General features: G+C 45.8%; 1 protein-coding gene across 21 annotated transcripts in view; it reads right to left on the bottom strand.

The window, feature by feature from the left end:
* Nucleotides 1-16,455, bottom strand: part of SEMA6D (semaphorin 6D) — a 441,595-nt gene that overhangs the window by 83,378 nt on the left and 341,762 nt on the right. For 2 of the 21 annotated variants that reach the window (XM_083475630.1, XM_083475623.1), the window contains exon 1: nt 10,366-10,896. The exons of 2 other annotated variants lie outside the window; for them this stretch is intronic. Coding sequence is in view for 8 of the 19 variants with exons in the window: in XM_083475635.1 (XP_083331761.1) it covers nt 7,636-7,701 (66 nt within the window). In the remaining 11 variants the exon portion in view is untranslated. Of the gene's footprint in view, nt 1-7,635; nt 7,792-8,970; nt 10,230-10,365; nt 11,011-16,455 lie in introns of those variants that run through there. 17 more of the 21 variants (XM_083475633.1, XM_083475631.1, XM_083475626.1 and 14 more) reach the window with 13 other exon arrangements.

A 16,455-nucleotide genomic window follows, 5' to 3' on the forward strand; every position in this document is an offset into this window, starting at 1 on the left:
TTTGTTTGGTTAAGTTTATGGCTTAATTCAATGGGCCTACGCTAGTTTAGACCCAATTTTACAATGGATCGGGCTTATGAATGGTATATTGAAAAACTAAATGCAGTAATTAACTTTTTTACTTTTTTCATATAGGACACTCAACGTCCTAAATCCAGAAACAGTAAAACCAATGTTCTCAGGTTTAATTTGGTTTCTTCCAACATACACCTTAATTCCAAGTACTAATTTTCCTAAAGCCACTTCCGGCTTGCCCAGGAGGTGGGGTTGCGGGCTTCACACCCACCCCACCTGAGCAGGGGCTGGTCGCAGCCCCCGCGAGAGCAGGGAAATCCTGGCCGGGCCTGCCCCCCCCCAGCCAGACAATCAGCTGGCTGGGGGGCGTGGCCTGTCCTATTTAGGGCCGGCGGAGAGGGGGCTCGCCCTCTTTTCGCCAGCGGTGACCCGGGGGAGCTCCTAGTCGACGTGCCTCGGCAGGAGACTCCCCCGATATAGTGTTAACCCTTCCCTGTGTCTCCAGCAAATGGGCTGGAGCCGGATAGTCGTTAGGACCAATGCCTAAGCCAATGCCTCTCATTCCTGAATTCAATAAAGTTGTGGCCTAATTCGCCCAATTAACCTTACATTATGGTGTCTCGTGTCTTTATTTATCCTGGTGGGGGGCGGGAACTCGCCACGCAAAGTGCTTTACAACTTGTGTTGTTAAAAGGGGAAGCCAAAGCAGATTGTGGGGAACCCAAAGCAGACTGATTCAGATTAGTTCACTTCCAACTAACTCAGAGAAATTAATTCACTGGTTCAAATATCTCTGGATTACACCTGAAAGTATATTTTTCTATAATTTCTGAATGAACTGAACATGAATTAAGTTCCTTTTCAGTGGAACTTTGGCTGATTTCTAATTCAATTCAATAATTTATAAATCGAGAGTCTTCATCATGCTTAACTCTGTGTCTGATTATGACCCTTGCATTTACAATTTTTACCAACCTGACAAGTAATGCTGATGATTAAGCTTAAATATTGTAATATGGGGGGGATGGATATAAAACGGTTGCTCACATTACACCATGGGTGTGTTTTGGTGCCTCCTTAATCTTCTGAAGTATAGCAGAGCAGCTTGAAAAATTCAAAGAGCTGAAAAAATTGCTGTGGACCACATTAATGAATTGGGAATCAAATCGAACTGGAATAAAATTAGTTCCCTTTTGGAGGGCAGGACAGGGACTTGAACTGGAACGAATATCTTTTTGAAGAGGATAAACTGGAACTGAAGCTAATTCTTTTTTTACATGAACTCCCCAAGGACTGAATCAGACAGAAAGCTAAACTGAAGTTCAGTAATACATGAAGAAGCCTTTGGGAACATCCTCAAGGAGACTGAAAGCATCTGCTTCTGGTTTCAACTAACCACAGTTTGTGGTTGTGTCTGAAGCAGAATGAAACAACTTATCCAAACAGGCCAACTTTAAAATGCTGGTTATGATCTTGGCTTGTTTGGATAAACCGGAATTAAAACTAACTATTGGTCTGGGTTTAGACAAAACAACCAACTGTGGTTAGTTTAAAATGGATGCTGATGCTTATCAGCTCTTCATGGCCTTACCAAAGGAGAGGGGAGCAGGGACCGGACTCATGCACTGCTAAACTATGGCTTGGTAATACATACATCCCCAGAGTGCCTCACTGGAATGGGGCAGGGATGCTATGCTAGCTTCTTAGCAGGTGGATCACTGCTGGTTACTGTAAGGGTTAGGAGTAAATTGGCAGGGAGATTGATGTGCTGCAAATGCACCAGATTGGCTTTGCTGGCGAGTTTGCACTGAGCCAATCTCCACACCCTATTGGTAAGTAAAAGCGAGCCGCCTACTGGAAGTCATAGGTGCCAACTCATTGGGGCCCTGGGTGACTGAGCACCCACAAAATTCCCCACGAAGGGGCCGGGCACCCACAAATTTTGGTGCCAGGGCCATGCACGCTGCATGGCACCAATGTGCCAGGAACCCACAGTTGCAGGGCTAAGCTGGCTCTCCTGCTGGAAGTTCAGCTTATTGACTCTGATACACCCAAATCAGAAAAAGAATATCTGACGTGCAGCAGGGAGAGATGATATCAGGGACTCCTAGATTTGTGTGCAACTGCCCTATGTGGTGAAATAATGAACTGCAGCTGAACACCCAGTGCTATACCAGCTGCACTGGCTCCTGGTGGAGTACAGGATCAGGTTTAAGGTGCTGGTTTTAACCTTTAAAGCCCTATACGGCCTAGGACCCTCGTACCTACGGGACCGCCTCTCCTGGTATGCCCCACAGAGGACCTTACGGTCTTCAAACAAAAACATTTTGGAGGTCCCGGGCCACAGGGAGGTTAGGCTGGCCTCAACCAGAGCCAGGGCTTTTTCAGCCATGGCCCCAATCTGGTGGAACGCTCTGTGACAAGAGACTAGGGCCCTGCGGGACTTGACATCTTTCCGCAGGGCCAGCAAGACAGAGCTGTTCCACCAGGCCTTTGGCCAAGGCACAGCCTGACCCCCTCCTTTGGTAATCCTCACAGAACTCTAGCCCAATGGTTGACATTAATTTGATTTGAAAGCCTCTCCTGCCACTTTCACCAATCATGGATAATCATGGGAACGGTAGTTTTTTAAAGGGTGCTGAGAACTGTAGCTTTGTGAGACCAGCACCCTTGACCAACTACAGTTCCCCAGACGCTTTGGGGAAAGCCACAACTGTTGAAGTGGTTACAAGGGTGCTTTAAATGGATGGTGTGGGTGTGGCCTTCCTCTTTCCCCCTTCCGCTTGGCAGGTGTGCCTGCTATGCTGCGTTGGGGCAGGCCTAGAAGTACCCAGCACAAAAGAAACTGCCCGTTATGGATGTTAACTTTAGTTACCATAGCCAGACAATGCTGCCAGTGGTGTGGAAGAAAAAATGGCTGTTGCCAGCTGTGTTGTTCACAGTCGGATGGTTTCTTCAAATGGTTATAGAGCCAGTAGCCTGGTGTGGCCAAAGACAGGATGATGGATGAGCAACACAGAGTGTCCAAGTCAAAAGAATGGCAGAAGTTCACTTCAGGGTTGTTAAAATGCAAATCTAGTTTAGTTAACCAAAGCGTGACGGGCATAGAAAAAAATTAAGGAAAGAAGCACACCTCAATATCTTATTATGCACACGCAAATATTTATATATGCAAGTTTAAGTGGAGTTAATATTAGCCCCAGTGAATGTGAATAGCTGGAGAATGTGCAGAATAACCAATATGCGTGCATATTAACATGATATGCTAGAGAGTATGCCTACACTGGGTGACAATCCTACATGCACCTACTTCAGAGTAGGCATGAATAGAATTGAATAGAATTGTGCTGTTAATAGCACAAATAGCAATTTCCTCCATTGTGGGAGAAATGAAACACATTTTTTGGATAATGCACACGTTCACTGACGCGTAGAACTCCACACAACAACTATATTCCTGATAGAATTTGTTTTAATTTTATCTTTGTCTTAAACTGCAGTTAACTGCAATTAATTATGTGTCTAAATTTATGCACATTTCCCAAATCCTCCTGGTTAATGTGCAACAATTACCAGATACTGTGTGTGTTCTCTGGCTTTCCCAATTAATGTTCTTAAATTTACTGTAACAAATCCACACTGAACCCTCAGATTTAATCTTTGTTGTTATATAAACACTGACATTTGGAACGGAAGCATCGTCTCCTCTCTTTTAATATTTTTTTCACAATAAATGAGCCAACAGCTGCTTTAAGGCATGACCAGGAAAAGAAAACAGACATCTCTCTCTCTCTCTCTCTCTCTCTCTCTCTCTCTCTCTCTCTCACACACACACACACACACACACACACACACCCCTATTGAAAAACAGTTTGATAAAGCTAGTAATGTGATTTTTCACTGAACTGTTCTTCCATGTGACATGGGAACAAATCTGAACATACTTTCTTTTCAGCCTGAAGTTGGCAGCTATTCACTGAGCAGAGTAACAACTTAATAAAACGGCTTAGATGGATTTTAATGGCAACTGCTGCAGCTTATCGAAGGCATAAAGAGAGATCATCTGTCCTCCCAGTAGTTTTGATGAAAGCAACATTTGGGCTGTTTTAATTAGATTCAGGATTTTTCAGACTGAAATTAACACCACACTCCACCACAGTAAACATTCTCCTGTCCTTTTTCTCCTTAGCTGCTCTTGGGGTAAATTATTAATTTCTGCAGCCATGAGATGTGTGTTGACTTTCTGGACTAGAATTATAGGTATGTTTAATAAGTAAATATGCAGCCGCCTTCTCGTTTTCTCTTTACCTTGCCAAAAAGAAAAGTACTTTACAACCCAACAAAGCTGAAAATGTCAGTTAAGAAAGAATGCAAGAAATAGACAGACTACAATGTAAATGTTTCCCATATTTTATGGGACAAGTGCTAGGCTGGAAGCCTTCTCTTGCTGAGTACGGGAAGGAATGGAATGAGAATTCCCAAAGCTCTTGTCTTAAATCTAAGAATCCTAAGGGAGAAGGGAAGTGATTGAACAGAGGTGTTTTTTCATCTTAATGTTGGCTTTTCTGTGAAATCGACAACAGAACAGAAACATTGTTTTCTCCCTTCCAGGATAATTGGGCTTACCCAGCAAAGTTTATTATTGGTGACAGAGACAGGAGTACAAACAAAAAGAAGCAACGTGTCACAACCAGCTTATGGAACTCACAGCCACAAGGTTGTGGTTGTGGCCAGTACCACAGATAGCTTATATAGTGGTTCTCAACCTGTGGGTCCCCAGATGTTGTTGGACTACAACTCCCATCATCCCTAAGTTCTGGCCTTGCTAGGGGTGATGGGAGTTGTAGTCCAACAACATCTGGGAACCCACAGGTTGAGAAAGACTGGCTTAGAACATGGGTAGGCAAACTAAGGCCTGGGGGCTGGATCTGGCCCAATCGCCTTCTAAATCCGGTCTGCGGATGGTCTGGGAATCAGTGCGTTTTTACATGAGTAGAATGTGTCCTTTTATTTAAAATACATCTATGGGTTATTTGTGGGGCATAGGGATTGGTTCATTAGATAGATAGATAGATAGATAGATAGATAGATAGATAGATAGATAGATGATAGATAGATAGACAGATAGATAGATAGATAGAGTCTGGCCCCCCACAAGTTCTGAGGGACAGTGGACTGGCCCCCTGCTGAAAAGTTTGCTGACCCCTGGCTTAGAATCAGGGAATCATAGAGTTGGAAGGGACCCCGAGTATTATCTGGTCCAGCCCCTTGCAATTGCAGGAATACGCAGCTGTCCCATACAGGGATTGAACCTGCAACCTTAGCATTATCAGCACTGCGCTCTAATCAACAGAGCTATCCAGACTCTTTTTTTAAAAAAGATAGGATTGGGCAGGTTCATGCAGGAGAGGTCAATCAATGGCTATCATTGACAGCATCAGCTAAATTGTGGAATAGCAGATGTTGGAGACCATCGATGCAGGTGAGCAGTGGAACTTCCCATCCAGACTGTGAGCTTTCCACAAGCATCTGGCTGGCTGGCTGCCTACTTATGGAAGCAATTTTTAAAAGCATCCCACCTTGGAAACCAAGGTATTAAATTGTGATTCATTACAGAATAAATCCAGATGTTCTAAGCCATGGGTTGGGTTGACTGTAACCAACACAGGTATGGTGACATTGATTTTTTAAAAAAAATATATTAAAAAGCTGGAAGAGGTGTTGTCCGCCCCACCCCACCACTACTCTTTTGCTGCACTGTATTCCTTTTAACCAAATACAGTAGCTCAGTTTTGCACAAATGGATGGGACGTGTTCAGACTGGCTGTTTTCAGGAAAATGCAAGAACGCAGCACACGGGACCCGCTGCTGTAACAAACTGCTGAGATCAAGCTGCCAAACAAACAAGCAAAGGCTGTGTACATGCTGTACCTTTAAGGACCCCCCCCCCCAAAAAAAGGAATATTGGAAACTGTAGTTTAAGGGTGCCAAAATTGCAGCCCTGTGGAGGGTAAACTACAATTCCCAGGATTATTGGGAGGGGGTGCGTAGGTTGAATGTACTTTAAATATTTGGTGTTTGAGCAGCCTAAACTGAACTAAAAATGTTCAGATGGACCACTATAAAGCGCTCTGGTGTTTTGGAAAAAACCCCAATGCATTCAGATAGCTGGCTAGCACAACAGGGGCTGAGGCTGTCACTGGATTCCTGGCAGAGATGGCTGCATCACACAAAGCAGGTTTTGAAGATGATGTCCTGGCCTAAAGAGCACAGGTAGTGACAGACTGCAGAGTTAAGAGGAGAAGGCTAGGGAAGTGTTTGGTGTAACTAAGGATGCCAATGAAATCAAGCAGATGCTTAAACAGCCTCTGGCTTATACTTTTGGCTCTGCTTTTGAACATAAATTTAAAATTTCTACATGTTAATGGATTTCAAATGGAACAGCTTTTTTTTTTTAAGCAGCTGAGTTTTCGATTAGATACTACAAAACACATTTAAGGTTTACGATTGAAAATGGGGGGGGGGGGTTACAAAACTCATCTAGAAATTTCTGCTTTTTTGAGCCAGAGTAAATGTTTATGAGATATCTGCCAACCAAACAGAATATGCCTGCCATTCAGCCCATTATACATGGTTATGCACAGCTTCATTTACTGAGTCAGATATGCAACGCTACAGGGTGCTGAGGTTTTCAAAACTCCCCCTAGCAGAACTTAAAAACAGCTAACCCTCTTTCACAACAAAAGTAATATTGCAGCAGTTTGGTGAAGAGACCTTTCTTCCATATAGCAAATGCTCTCTGAAAGAGCTTTGCCGAAGAAAAGTGTTTTCAGAAGATTATTTTTTTATTCATTTCATCGGTATGGGAGCAATCCCACACAACAGCAATGTAATTTTTAAAATAAAAACATGAACATCAACAACAACAACCTTCTTTTCTAGCACTAAAGCTTCAGTCCTATGCACCTTTATCTGGGAGTAAGCCCAATTGGGCTTGCATCTGAGTAGACATGCATAGGGTTGCTTGGTAAGAACTTTCAGTGCGGATCTCAAGTCAGCAAAGCATCTCAAAATCTGTTAAAGACAATGTTTATAGCCGTTCACAGTGTGAGTCATTTTGGTAAGTGAGCATTTGCTGTGGCTGCTCTTAGTATAAAGGATGCATCTATTTAAACCAGCAGTCCTAATTGCACAGTACACAGAAACTACGGTCTTAATTGCATACTATATCTATATCTATATATCACATTCAGCCAGTGACCAGTCAGTCACATTACTGCTGATGTATGCAAAAACGAATAAAAATGCCTACCCCAGTCTATTCCCGCTACATCTCTCGCCCCTATCTCTCCTAACAGAGATGGGGTTTTGTGTGTGTGTTTGTGTGCATAAGAAGAAGAACACTATTAATATATGTTCAACAGAAATCATAGTATGGCAAATGCAGCTTTATCAACCGTATCAGGCAATTCGGAGACCAGGAAACTTGTGCTATTCTGGAACTGCACTGTTAATGGGACTAAGCAGGAGAGCAGCTACAAACTGCAGCATAGTGACTCAGTAGCATCCTCTGCCTGCAAGCTACCCCCAACCAAAGCCTGCTCACTTGCAAGTGAGTACCTCCAGTTTCAGGGTAGCATTTCCAGGGGGCAACCCATTCAGCTGCTTTGTTCCAAACATATTCATCTTTGTTCCGAATTATTTGCAGTTTTCTTGCAACCACCCAAATCAAATAAAGGAGCTCCCTTTAAGGACGATGAAACATTTTCCACTTCAGAGGAGCTGGTGGAGTCAGAATTTCTATGCAAGATTTACAAATTACGAAATGGGGGGTGGACTGTGAAGGAGTAGGGGGAAAGCTTCTTGAACCCTTTTCCTAATTACTCTGTTAAGGCAGCTAGATCAGATGTGGCTGTTCTAGAAATATATAAAGCAAATAGGTGTTGGGGGGGTGGAAATGAAAGGAGAAGTTTCACTTCTTTCCATTTCAACAGGAGACTGAGATGGAAGGGAGGAGGAAATAGCAGTCCTTGCCACTACGCGGGGCTAATTCAGAACTGACTCCCTTATTTGTTACTATCCATAATTGATGGGTAGCTTGTAATAGAGCTCCCTCTATCTCCCAGAGCTTGGCTACTAAGGAGCACGGGAAGCAGCAGACTGCTTCCACCAAGGCTAGCCACTAAATCATTCAGAGTTTGGCTTGCACTTAGCAGGTGGGCTGGAGAGAGTAGGGGAGACACACATACAGACAGAGAAACAGGGGTCCAAGCCTGTGTTTTCCTGCATGCAAACTAATCCAAGCAACTTATGCACAGCTCCAAAACAGAGGAGAGGAGAGCTGTACCAGCAGCATCCCTGGCAATGTCATTGACAATGATGCTCATGGAGGCGGTGTGTGTGATGCTCTCAGACAAATACAGCCGTTCCCAAGTGACCCAGGTAGTTGCTAGTGTCATGGGGACAGACCTTTTCATTTGATTTATTCATGTGTGTGTGTGTGTCCCTGCCTCTCCAGTCGACAAAGTTCCCAGATACAAAGATCTACAGAAGAGGAGAGCAACAGAGAACGGTGATCCAGGGACCTCCAGGATCCCTGCAACCAATCTGCAAAGCGATGCCTACATGGGAGTTTTACAAACCACCCCCTTTTCCCCATGTCCCAAATACTCACACTCGCACAACCATCTCATGGCAGTGTGGGTCAGCACCTTTTTCTGCCCAGATTGCCAGCCCCTCCAGGAGGATAAGAAGACCCTGGGCTGAGCAGAAACCGACAGGTGGGCACATCACCCCTCTCAAGGTTTGCCAGGTCTGCACCACCGGAACCTATTTGCAATGCCAACGCTAAAGCCTTGGAGTGCTAAGCAGTTTCTGAGCGTTTGCAAAGCCTCAATGCTCCCGTGCCCCTAAAAAAAACCCAGCAGCCAGATGCATCACAGCCTTGTGACTCACCCATCCTGGGGTGGAGAGGACCTGCTTCCTAGAGGTAAGGGTTGCAGCTCAGTGGTGAAGAAGGTCCCTGGTTCAATCCCCAAGTAGGGCTGGAGAGACCCCTTTCTGAAACTCTGGAGAGCTGCTACCAGCCAGTGTGGACAGTACTGAGCGTGATGGGCCAAAGGTCTGAGTTCCTGTGCTCCTAGGCTCTCCAAGCAATCGCAAGCCTGAGTTTTCAGGAATCCCGAACCAAGCTGGCCAGCCAATGCTCTGCGGACCTCCGATGTTTTACCTGCTGGTGCTGCTCAGATCTGACACACCAGCACAAAACCAGGTGCCAGTTGCTGCTCTCCGTTCCCTACCGGTCCATGAACGATTTCCAGCCCTTCTCCTCCTCTAATCCTCTGTACCGCCAGAGGGGTAAAAACAAGCACTCCCAACCCTACCCCTGGTGCAAAACCGTCTTGCGACCAAAGCCCCCCAGCTGTCCGCAGGGCTCTTGGCTCCTTCATCCTCCTCCTGTTCCTTCTCTCCTGCTCGGCTGGCCCTTCAAGAGAGCAGCATCTCTCTCCGCCTCCTTGTCGCCCAGCACCCCTCCCTCCGCAGCCGCCGCTTTCTTCCCAAAGCGCAGCCAGCCCTTGCGAAGGGAACCGCTCCGAATCCAAACTTGGCTGGTTCGCTCTCCCAGCCCTAAACCCCGCACGTTTGCTTTCTCGCCTGCAGCCGAGAACGCGATCTTCTCGGTCCGATTCCTCCAAACCGAATAACTCACAACGAAATAAGCGTAAAGAAAGAAAGAAAAAAACACCTACGCACAGAAAAACGGGGAAGGCAAAAAAAAGAAAAGAAAAGCGCAAGAGCGCATCCGACACTGGCAGACCTTGCAACTTTTCAAACGACCATCTAACACGCAGGTCGTCGCCTCCGAAACGCTTTTCGGCAGCTCTCACCTCCCCACAAGCGGCAGCGCCTGCAAGCAACGAATCAAAAAGAAAATAACCCAGGGACCGGGGGGGGGGGCGCGGATATCCGCACGTCTCTGCTCAGAAGCCCCATTGACTCCAATGCGACTGACTCCCGGGAAAGTATTGTTGCAGGATTGCGCCTTAACCAACACCCGGTTTCGTCTCGGGACTCTTCCCGTCCTGCCTCCCCGTGCACGCATAGACCTATATATAAACACCCAACACCATTTTCCTGCCCCAGCGAAGCTCCGCCGCGACGCGCGTTGCAAGACGATCAGCTGTCCTGCGTGTGTACGCCATTCAGACAATAACTAGCCAGCCGTGAGATGCTGAGACGCGCTGTCGCAGCTCGGCTTCTGCCAAGCAAACCGGGGGAGGAGGAAGCGGGGGGGGGGAATGGCTTTTGCGATCGGCTTGTGTGTGTTTGTGGAAACGTAGCTCTCCTTACCTCATCCACGGGCTTGGTGGAGGGGAGATGGAGAAGGAAGCCGCCGCGGGAATACCAAGAGCGAAGGGTGGAGAACGAATGGTAGTAATAATAATAATAATATCTGCGATCAAAATATCAGAATCGAATCAAGAGTCGAGCTCCAGCTCGGCGCTTCCCCGCGAGCGTCGCGTCTAGCCGTCCTCATCCTCGCAAACCTCCTCCTGCAAAAACTCGCGGCGGCAGCAGCAGCAGCAGCAGCGCCGGGACGCGCCGGCAGCAAAACAAACCCGAGCGAGGCAAATGGTGTAATACGATCCATCTCCAGTCACTCCGGCAAAAGGAGCCCAGAGGGGGGAGGCAGCTGCCGCCGCCGCCGCCGCCGCCGCCGCTTCCCTCCCAACCATCAGGCGGCTGGAGAGCTCAGGGTCCCACCCCCTACAGGCTGGGATAAGGCGAGCAGATTTGGGCAGCTCGCCCTCACTGGCTGCGGCGAGGCCCCCATCTCTCCCTCCGCCCCTCCATCGCTCCCTCCTTCGCTGTCTCTTTCCCTCTGACCCTTCAGTGGCCTCCCCACCACCACCCCCGCTTCCAAGGAGCTGCTACAACTCCAAACACCTCCGTTACACTGGCAAAGCTCGCGCAGTGGTCATGAAGGAGCCGTCTTTCTCTCTCTCGTTTTCCCCTCCCTCTCCTCTCTCCTCTCCTCTCCTCTTTTATTATTCAAGCCTTATTTCAGACATCCTGAGGACAAACAATAGCTGCCAACAGGCTCTGAATGCACACAGCCCTCCAGGAAAGTTAAGAAAGTTAAGACCCAATTCTTTTCCCCCCTTCTCAAATCATTCGCTTTGTCTTTGTCCCCAATCTTCCCTGCAATCCCTTCCTTCCTTCTCTTTTTCTCTGCGCAACACCTCTTCAATGGTACTTAAAATGCTGTTGCTAATAATACGTTGGTTACCTGCCCTCCTCCTGAGGTTCCAGGACAGGTTACAACAATTTAAACACAATGTTAAAAACACAACGTGAAATCACAGAAACAAGGTGGGCTCTAAAAACCAACTTTCTTTCTTTCTTTCTTTCTTTCTTTCTTTCTTTCTTTCTTTCTTTGCTTCCTTCCTCCCTCTCTTTCTGTCTCTAAGCTTCTCCCCTCAACACGGTTTTTTTCTCGTCCTTCACCAGCGAGCCCACAACTATTCTCCAATCACACAACTTTATAAACATGTATAAGTTATCAGAAGTCAGACAGGTGGGGGAAAGAACTCCCATCAAACCACACACACACACACACACACACACACACACACGAACACGTTTCCTTTTTCTCAAAGATTGCTTGCTCAAAATTTCTCATTCCTACTTTAAATGACAGTCCTTCAGTACACTGTAATTTGGCAGGATAATGAGAGTCCATTTTCACAGACAAGGTAAAAAAAAGGGAAAGGAGGGGTGTGGGAGATCTGAAATGTCTTCAATAAAATAGGGGAGTAATATATAGGGTTTTTTGGTTTTTTTAAGTACCATGGGTTCAATCTTGGAAATAAATGCCAAGAATTGACGATGATTTATTAATTTTTCTGCTGAAACATGAATCATTGAAGGCATAGAACGGTAGGGAAAAAATGCACCACTTGGAAAATTGGGGAGGGGGATGTTTCTCTGAGCTTTATTATTTGAGCTTGGAGGGAAAGCAGAATTTCATTTCAAAAAACATATTGCAGCAAAAACTGATTTTCTCTATCAAGTCCAAGGCTGAAAACCTGCTAAGTAAAATCACCGGGAGTTTGGCCACAGGAGCAGCAAGGCACCCCAAGGCTTCAATATATTACTCCCCGTGGTTATTCACTAACTCTGCAAAGTTGTTAAATTGCACTTGTAACTTTGCCTTAAAAGGCGCTTGGTTCCTCCTTTCACAGACCTGGTCAAGATCTCATATTTACTTGCAAGAAATATTTGTGGCACAATTCTCCCCGTGCAAAAAGCAGAAGCTGACAAAAACTCCTTTTATTTCGATGGGAGTTTTGCTTAGAGAGTTAACAACTGATGTGATTGTGGGGTAGAGGAAGAGAGAGAGGTTTAAAGGTTTGGCCCACAGTACATTCTCTTCAGTGACTGCCAACAAAGTTTCCCAGCCATGGGAATGGGCCATTTTTGGCAGGCAAACCTTTGGATATTTCACTCTGATGTTTTCGGGTGGTGACAGACTGAAGACTACATCACTGCGGCCTTCTGTACAGCTGACATTCAACAGACCCATTTTCTGACACCAGAAGCTTTTGCCTCTTTAGAAGCATAAGGGTATTCTTCACGTCTCTCTTTCCAAGAGAGTAACCCAAATGATGCGGGTGTCAAAATCTGCACACTCAGTGTAGAAACTAGGGTGGTAACCACATATGTCATCTAAGAATCAAACTGCAAACCAGAAGGAGATATATAGATATATATGGAGATGCAATGTGTGGGTATCAAGGGGAAAGTCTGTGAGAGGCTTGAAATGTTTTGAGGCAGATCCAAGATGGCATGAGCATTGCAAAACCCGGACAGCCACAAAGCCATGCCCACAAATACACCCCACTGGTTTTCCTAAAGCAGTGTCGCCTAGAAAGTAATGAGGAGGAGATAATTTAGCGGCAGTACGATAGCCACCATGAAATATTGGAAGGGCTGCCCCATAAATGATGGAACAAATCTGTTTCTTGTTGCTCCAGAGGGCAGGATCCAAACCAATATGTTCAAATGACAAGAAAAGTGGATTTGGACAAAACATTAGGAAGAGCTGACAGTATAAATGGTTTGACAGTGTGACAGAGCGTCTCAGACGGTGGGGTCCTCTACGTTTAAACTGGCATCGTGCCACTTTCAACAATCTCCCAAAGAACCCTGGGAAGTGTAGTTTATTAAGAGTGCTGAGTGTTGCTAGGAGACCCCTTGATCCCTTGCGGAGCTACATTTCCCAGTTTCCTGGGAAGATGGGTTCATTGTTAAAGCACTCAGAGAATTGTGGCTTTGAAGCTTCAAAGCAGCCGATGCAAGGGGACAGCAGCCCTTGCAGAGAGCTCTCGGCACTAAGCAGGATTGCTTTCCCCCATTGGCAGAGGGCAAGATCCTTCTTAGTGCTGGGCTTACAAGAGTGATCAGGGACGTGGATGGCACTGTGGGTTAAACCACAGAGCCTAGGACTTGCCAATCAGAAGGTCGGCGGTTCGAATCCTCACGACGGGGTGAGCTCCCGTTGCTCGGTCCCAGCTCCTGCCAACCTAGCAGTTCAAAAGCATGTCAAAGTGCAAGTAAATAAATAGGTACCACTCCGGCGGGAAGGTAAACGGCGTTTCCGTGCGCTGCTCTGGTTTGCCACATGACCCAGAAGCTGTACGCTGGCTCCCTCGGCCAATAAAGCGAGATGAGCGTCGCAACCCCAGAGTCGGCCATGACTGGACCTAATGGTCGGGGGTCCCTTTACCTTTACAAGAGTGATCAGGCATCCCAACTCTTGGGTGTGCCCAAACTCAGTACTCGAAAGGAAGTATGGAGAAGTCTCTTCCCTTCTCTTTTAAGCCTGATCTAGCTGTAATCTTAAAGATGGCGATGGAGACTCCCAATCGCTTCTCCCCCCCTTCCCTGAAGCTACCAAATCCTCTTTTAAATCTAAATCTAGGAAGCTGCCTTATACTCAGACCATTCGTCCCCCTTGCTCCCTATTGTCCAAATGGACTGAAAAAGCAGGGGGGTGGGTTGAACTTGGTACCTTCTGCAGGCAAAGCAGATGCTCGACCACTGAACGATAACTAACCATCAACACTTCTTCCTATACACATAAGAATGTAACATGTCACGCTCTGCAGTTTGCCTGGCTGCCAGAGACATCATGAGGAATGGCAGGCCAACTGTTTAATGTGGGGGACAACGCTTTGTGCGGGGCCACTGTTATTATTTTTACATTTAGGTTTTAAAGTACTTATCACAGTTGTATTTCATAGAATTGTAGAGTTGGAAGGGACCCTACAGTCCAGCCCTCTGCAGTGCAGGAATATGCAGCTGTCCCATTCAGGGATCAAATCAACACCATTATCAACACCATGTTCCACCCAACTGAGCTATCAACTTCATTTCCCTCTGATCTCACTACAGTGGTGCCTCGCAAGACGAAAAGAATCCGTTCTGTGATTTTCTTCGTCTAGCGGTCTTTTCGTCTTGCGAAGCAAGCCCATTGACGGATTAGCGGATTAGCGGATTAGCGCTATTAGCGTTATTAGCGCTATTAGCGGCTTTTAGTGGCTTATCTGCTGATCAGATCAGCTGATAAGCAGCTTAGCGGCTTAGAAAAAGGGGGGGGGAGGAAAAAAAACCAGCAGGAACTTGCAATACATTGTCGTCTTGCGAAGCAAGCCCATAGGAAATTCGTTTTGCGAAGCACCTCCAAAACGGAAAACTCTTTCGTCTAGCGAGTTTTCCGTCTTGCAAGGCAATCGTCTTGCGGGGCACCACTGTACTAACATTTCCCCCCTCTCTCTACACACACCTGACAGATTTTAATATTTATATTTTTCATTTTTTTGTTTTTATTTACAGTGGTACCTTGGTTTACGAACTTAATCCGTTCCTGAAGTCCGTTCTTAAACCCAAACCATTCTTAAACCGAGGTGCGCTTTCCCTAATGAGGCCTCTCGCCGCCGGTGCCCTTCCACCGTTCGGATTCCATTCTTAGACCAAAGTAAAGTTCTCAAACCAAGACACTATTTCTGGTTTTGCAGAGTTTGTAAACCAAATCATTCTTAAACTGGACTGTTCTTAAACCGAGGTACCACTGTATATGCATATATACCATTTAGCTGTCCCACAATCTGATAATAATTGGCTCGTGGTGACATGGCCTTTTTACTGGTGGCACCCATGTTATGGAACGTGCTCCCTGGTGAGACAGGAGAGGCCCCCATCTGAATTGAATTCTGCTGACTTCTGAAGCTGTACCTGCTTACACAGACACCCCTGTGACTTCTCAGCCCGAGTCTCCTGTTTTAATTACTGTGTTATTCTAATGGGATTGTTTTATTGGATCTTTTAATTATGAATGTTTATATTTAAATGTTTTAATGGGATTGTTTCACCGTGTATTTTAACTGTGTACTTTAATTATGGATGCTTATACTTTAATGCTCCTGTAATTGGTTTTTCTACTTGTAAACCACTTAGAAGCCCTCCCCCCCTTTTTGGATAAATAAACAAACAACGCCATGTGTCTGATGAAGTTGACTCTGGACCACTAAAGCTCATGCCATAATCAATGCGGCAGTCTTTAAGACTCTGCAAAGACTCTTTGCTATTTTGGCTGCAATGGTAGGTGTCTCCAGAAGAAAGTCTCACTGGGTTTTAGTCCTACAGAAGTGTGACTAAGATTACAGCCTAAATTGGCTGCCCCTTTGGAAAGGAAGACAATCTAGTTTGCACTTGGAGACTTGAGCAAAAATTTGTATTGTTTGAGTTGAGATGCCGTCAACATACCCTTTGAGGGTGGAGCAGAGGGGAGGAACAGGAGAGCAGACCTTTTCAGTGGTGGCTCCCCTCATATGGGAGGCAATCCTTAGGGAGGCACACATGACACATCACTTTCTAGTTTAAGACACCAGGGGGAAATGTTTCTTTGTAACCAGGATTTTGGCCCTGGAGGGTTGTAGATGTTTGTGGCCTCTCTTAGTGGGATAGGCCTTTTCTCTCTATATATATATATTATTAATTGTATTTATTAGTCACTTCTTCACCAAAGCAACCCAAAGTGATTTATAAAAATGGTACAAACATTAAAACCAATAATAAAAAATGAAGCAAAATGTGAGCCTCATAATCTTGAAAACATTGAAAAAGGCCCCCCCCCCTCTCTCTGTGTGTAGGCACAAATTCTGCACAACAATTGCTTGTAAATTCAGGCCTCTATTGACATGATAAACCATCAGCTACATGGGGAGGAAAGCTCCTTAAATCCTGCAGACATAATATGCCAGCATTGTGTCAATAGCAAGCAGATTAAAGAGCACATTGTGAAGCTATTTAGCCTTATCTTTGAATTATCCTGGAAGTTGTTCCTCACTGCAACTCTTAACCCGACCCCCATTCTGA

This window comes from Podarcis liolepis (assembly GCF_965112155.1).
Source record: "Podarcis liolepis genome assembly, chromosome: 14".
Taxonomy (NCBI): domain Eukaryota; kingdom Metazoa; phylum Chordata; class Lepidosauria; order Squamata; family Lacertidae; genus Podarcis; species Podarcis liolepis.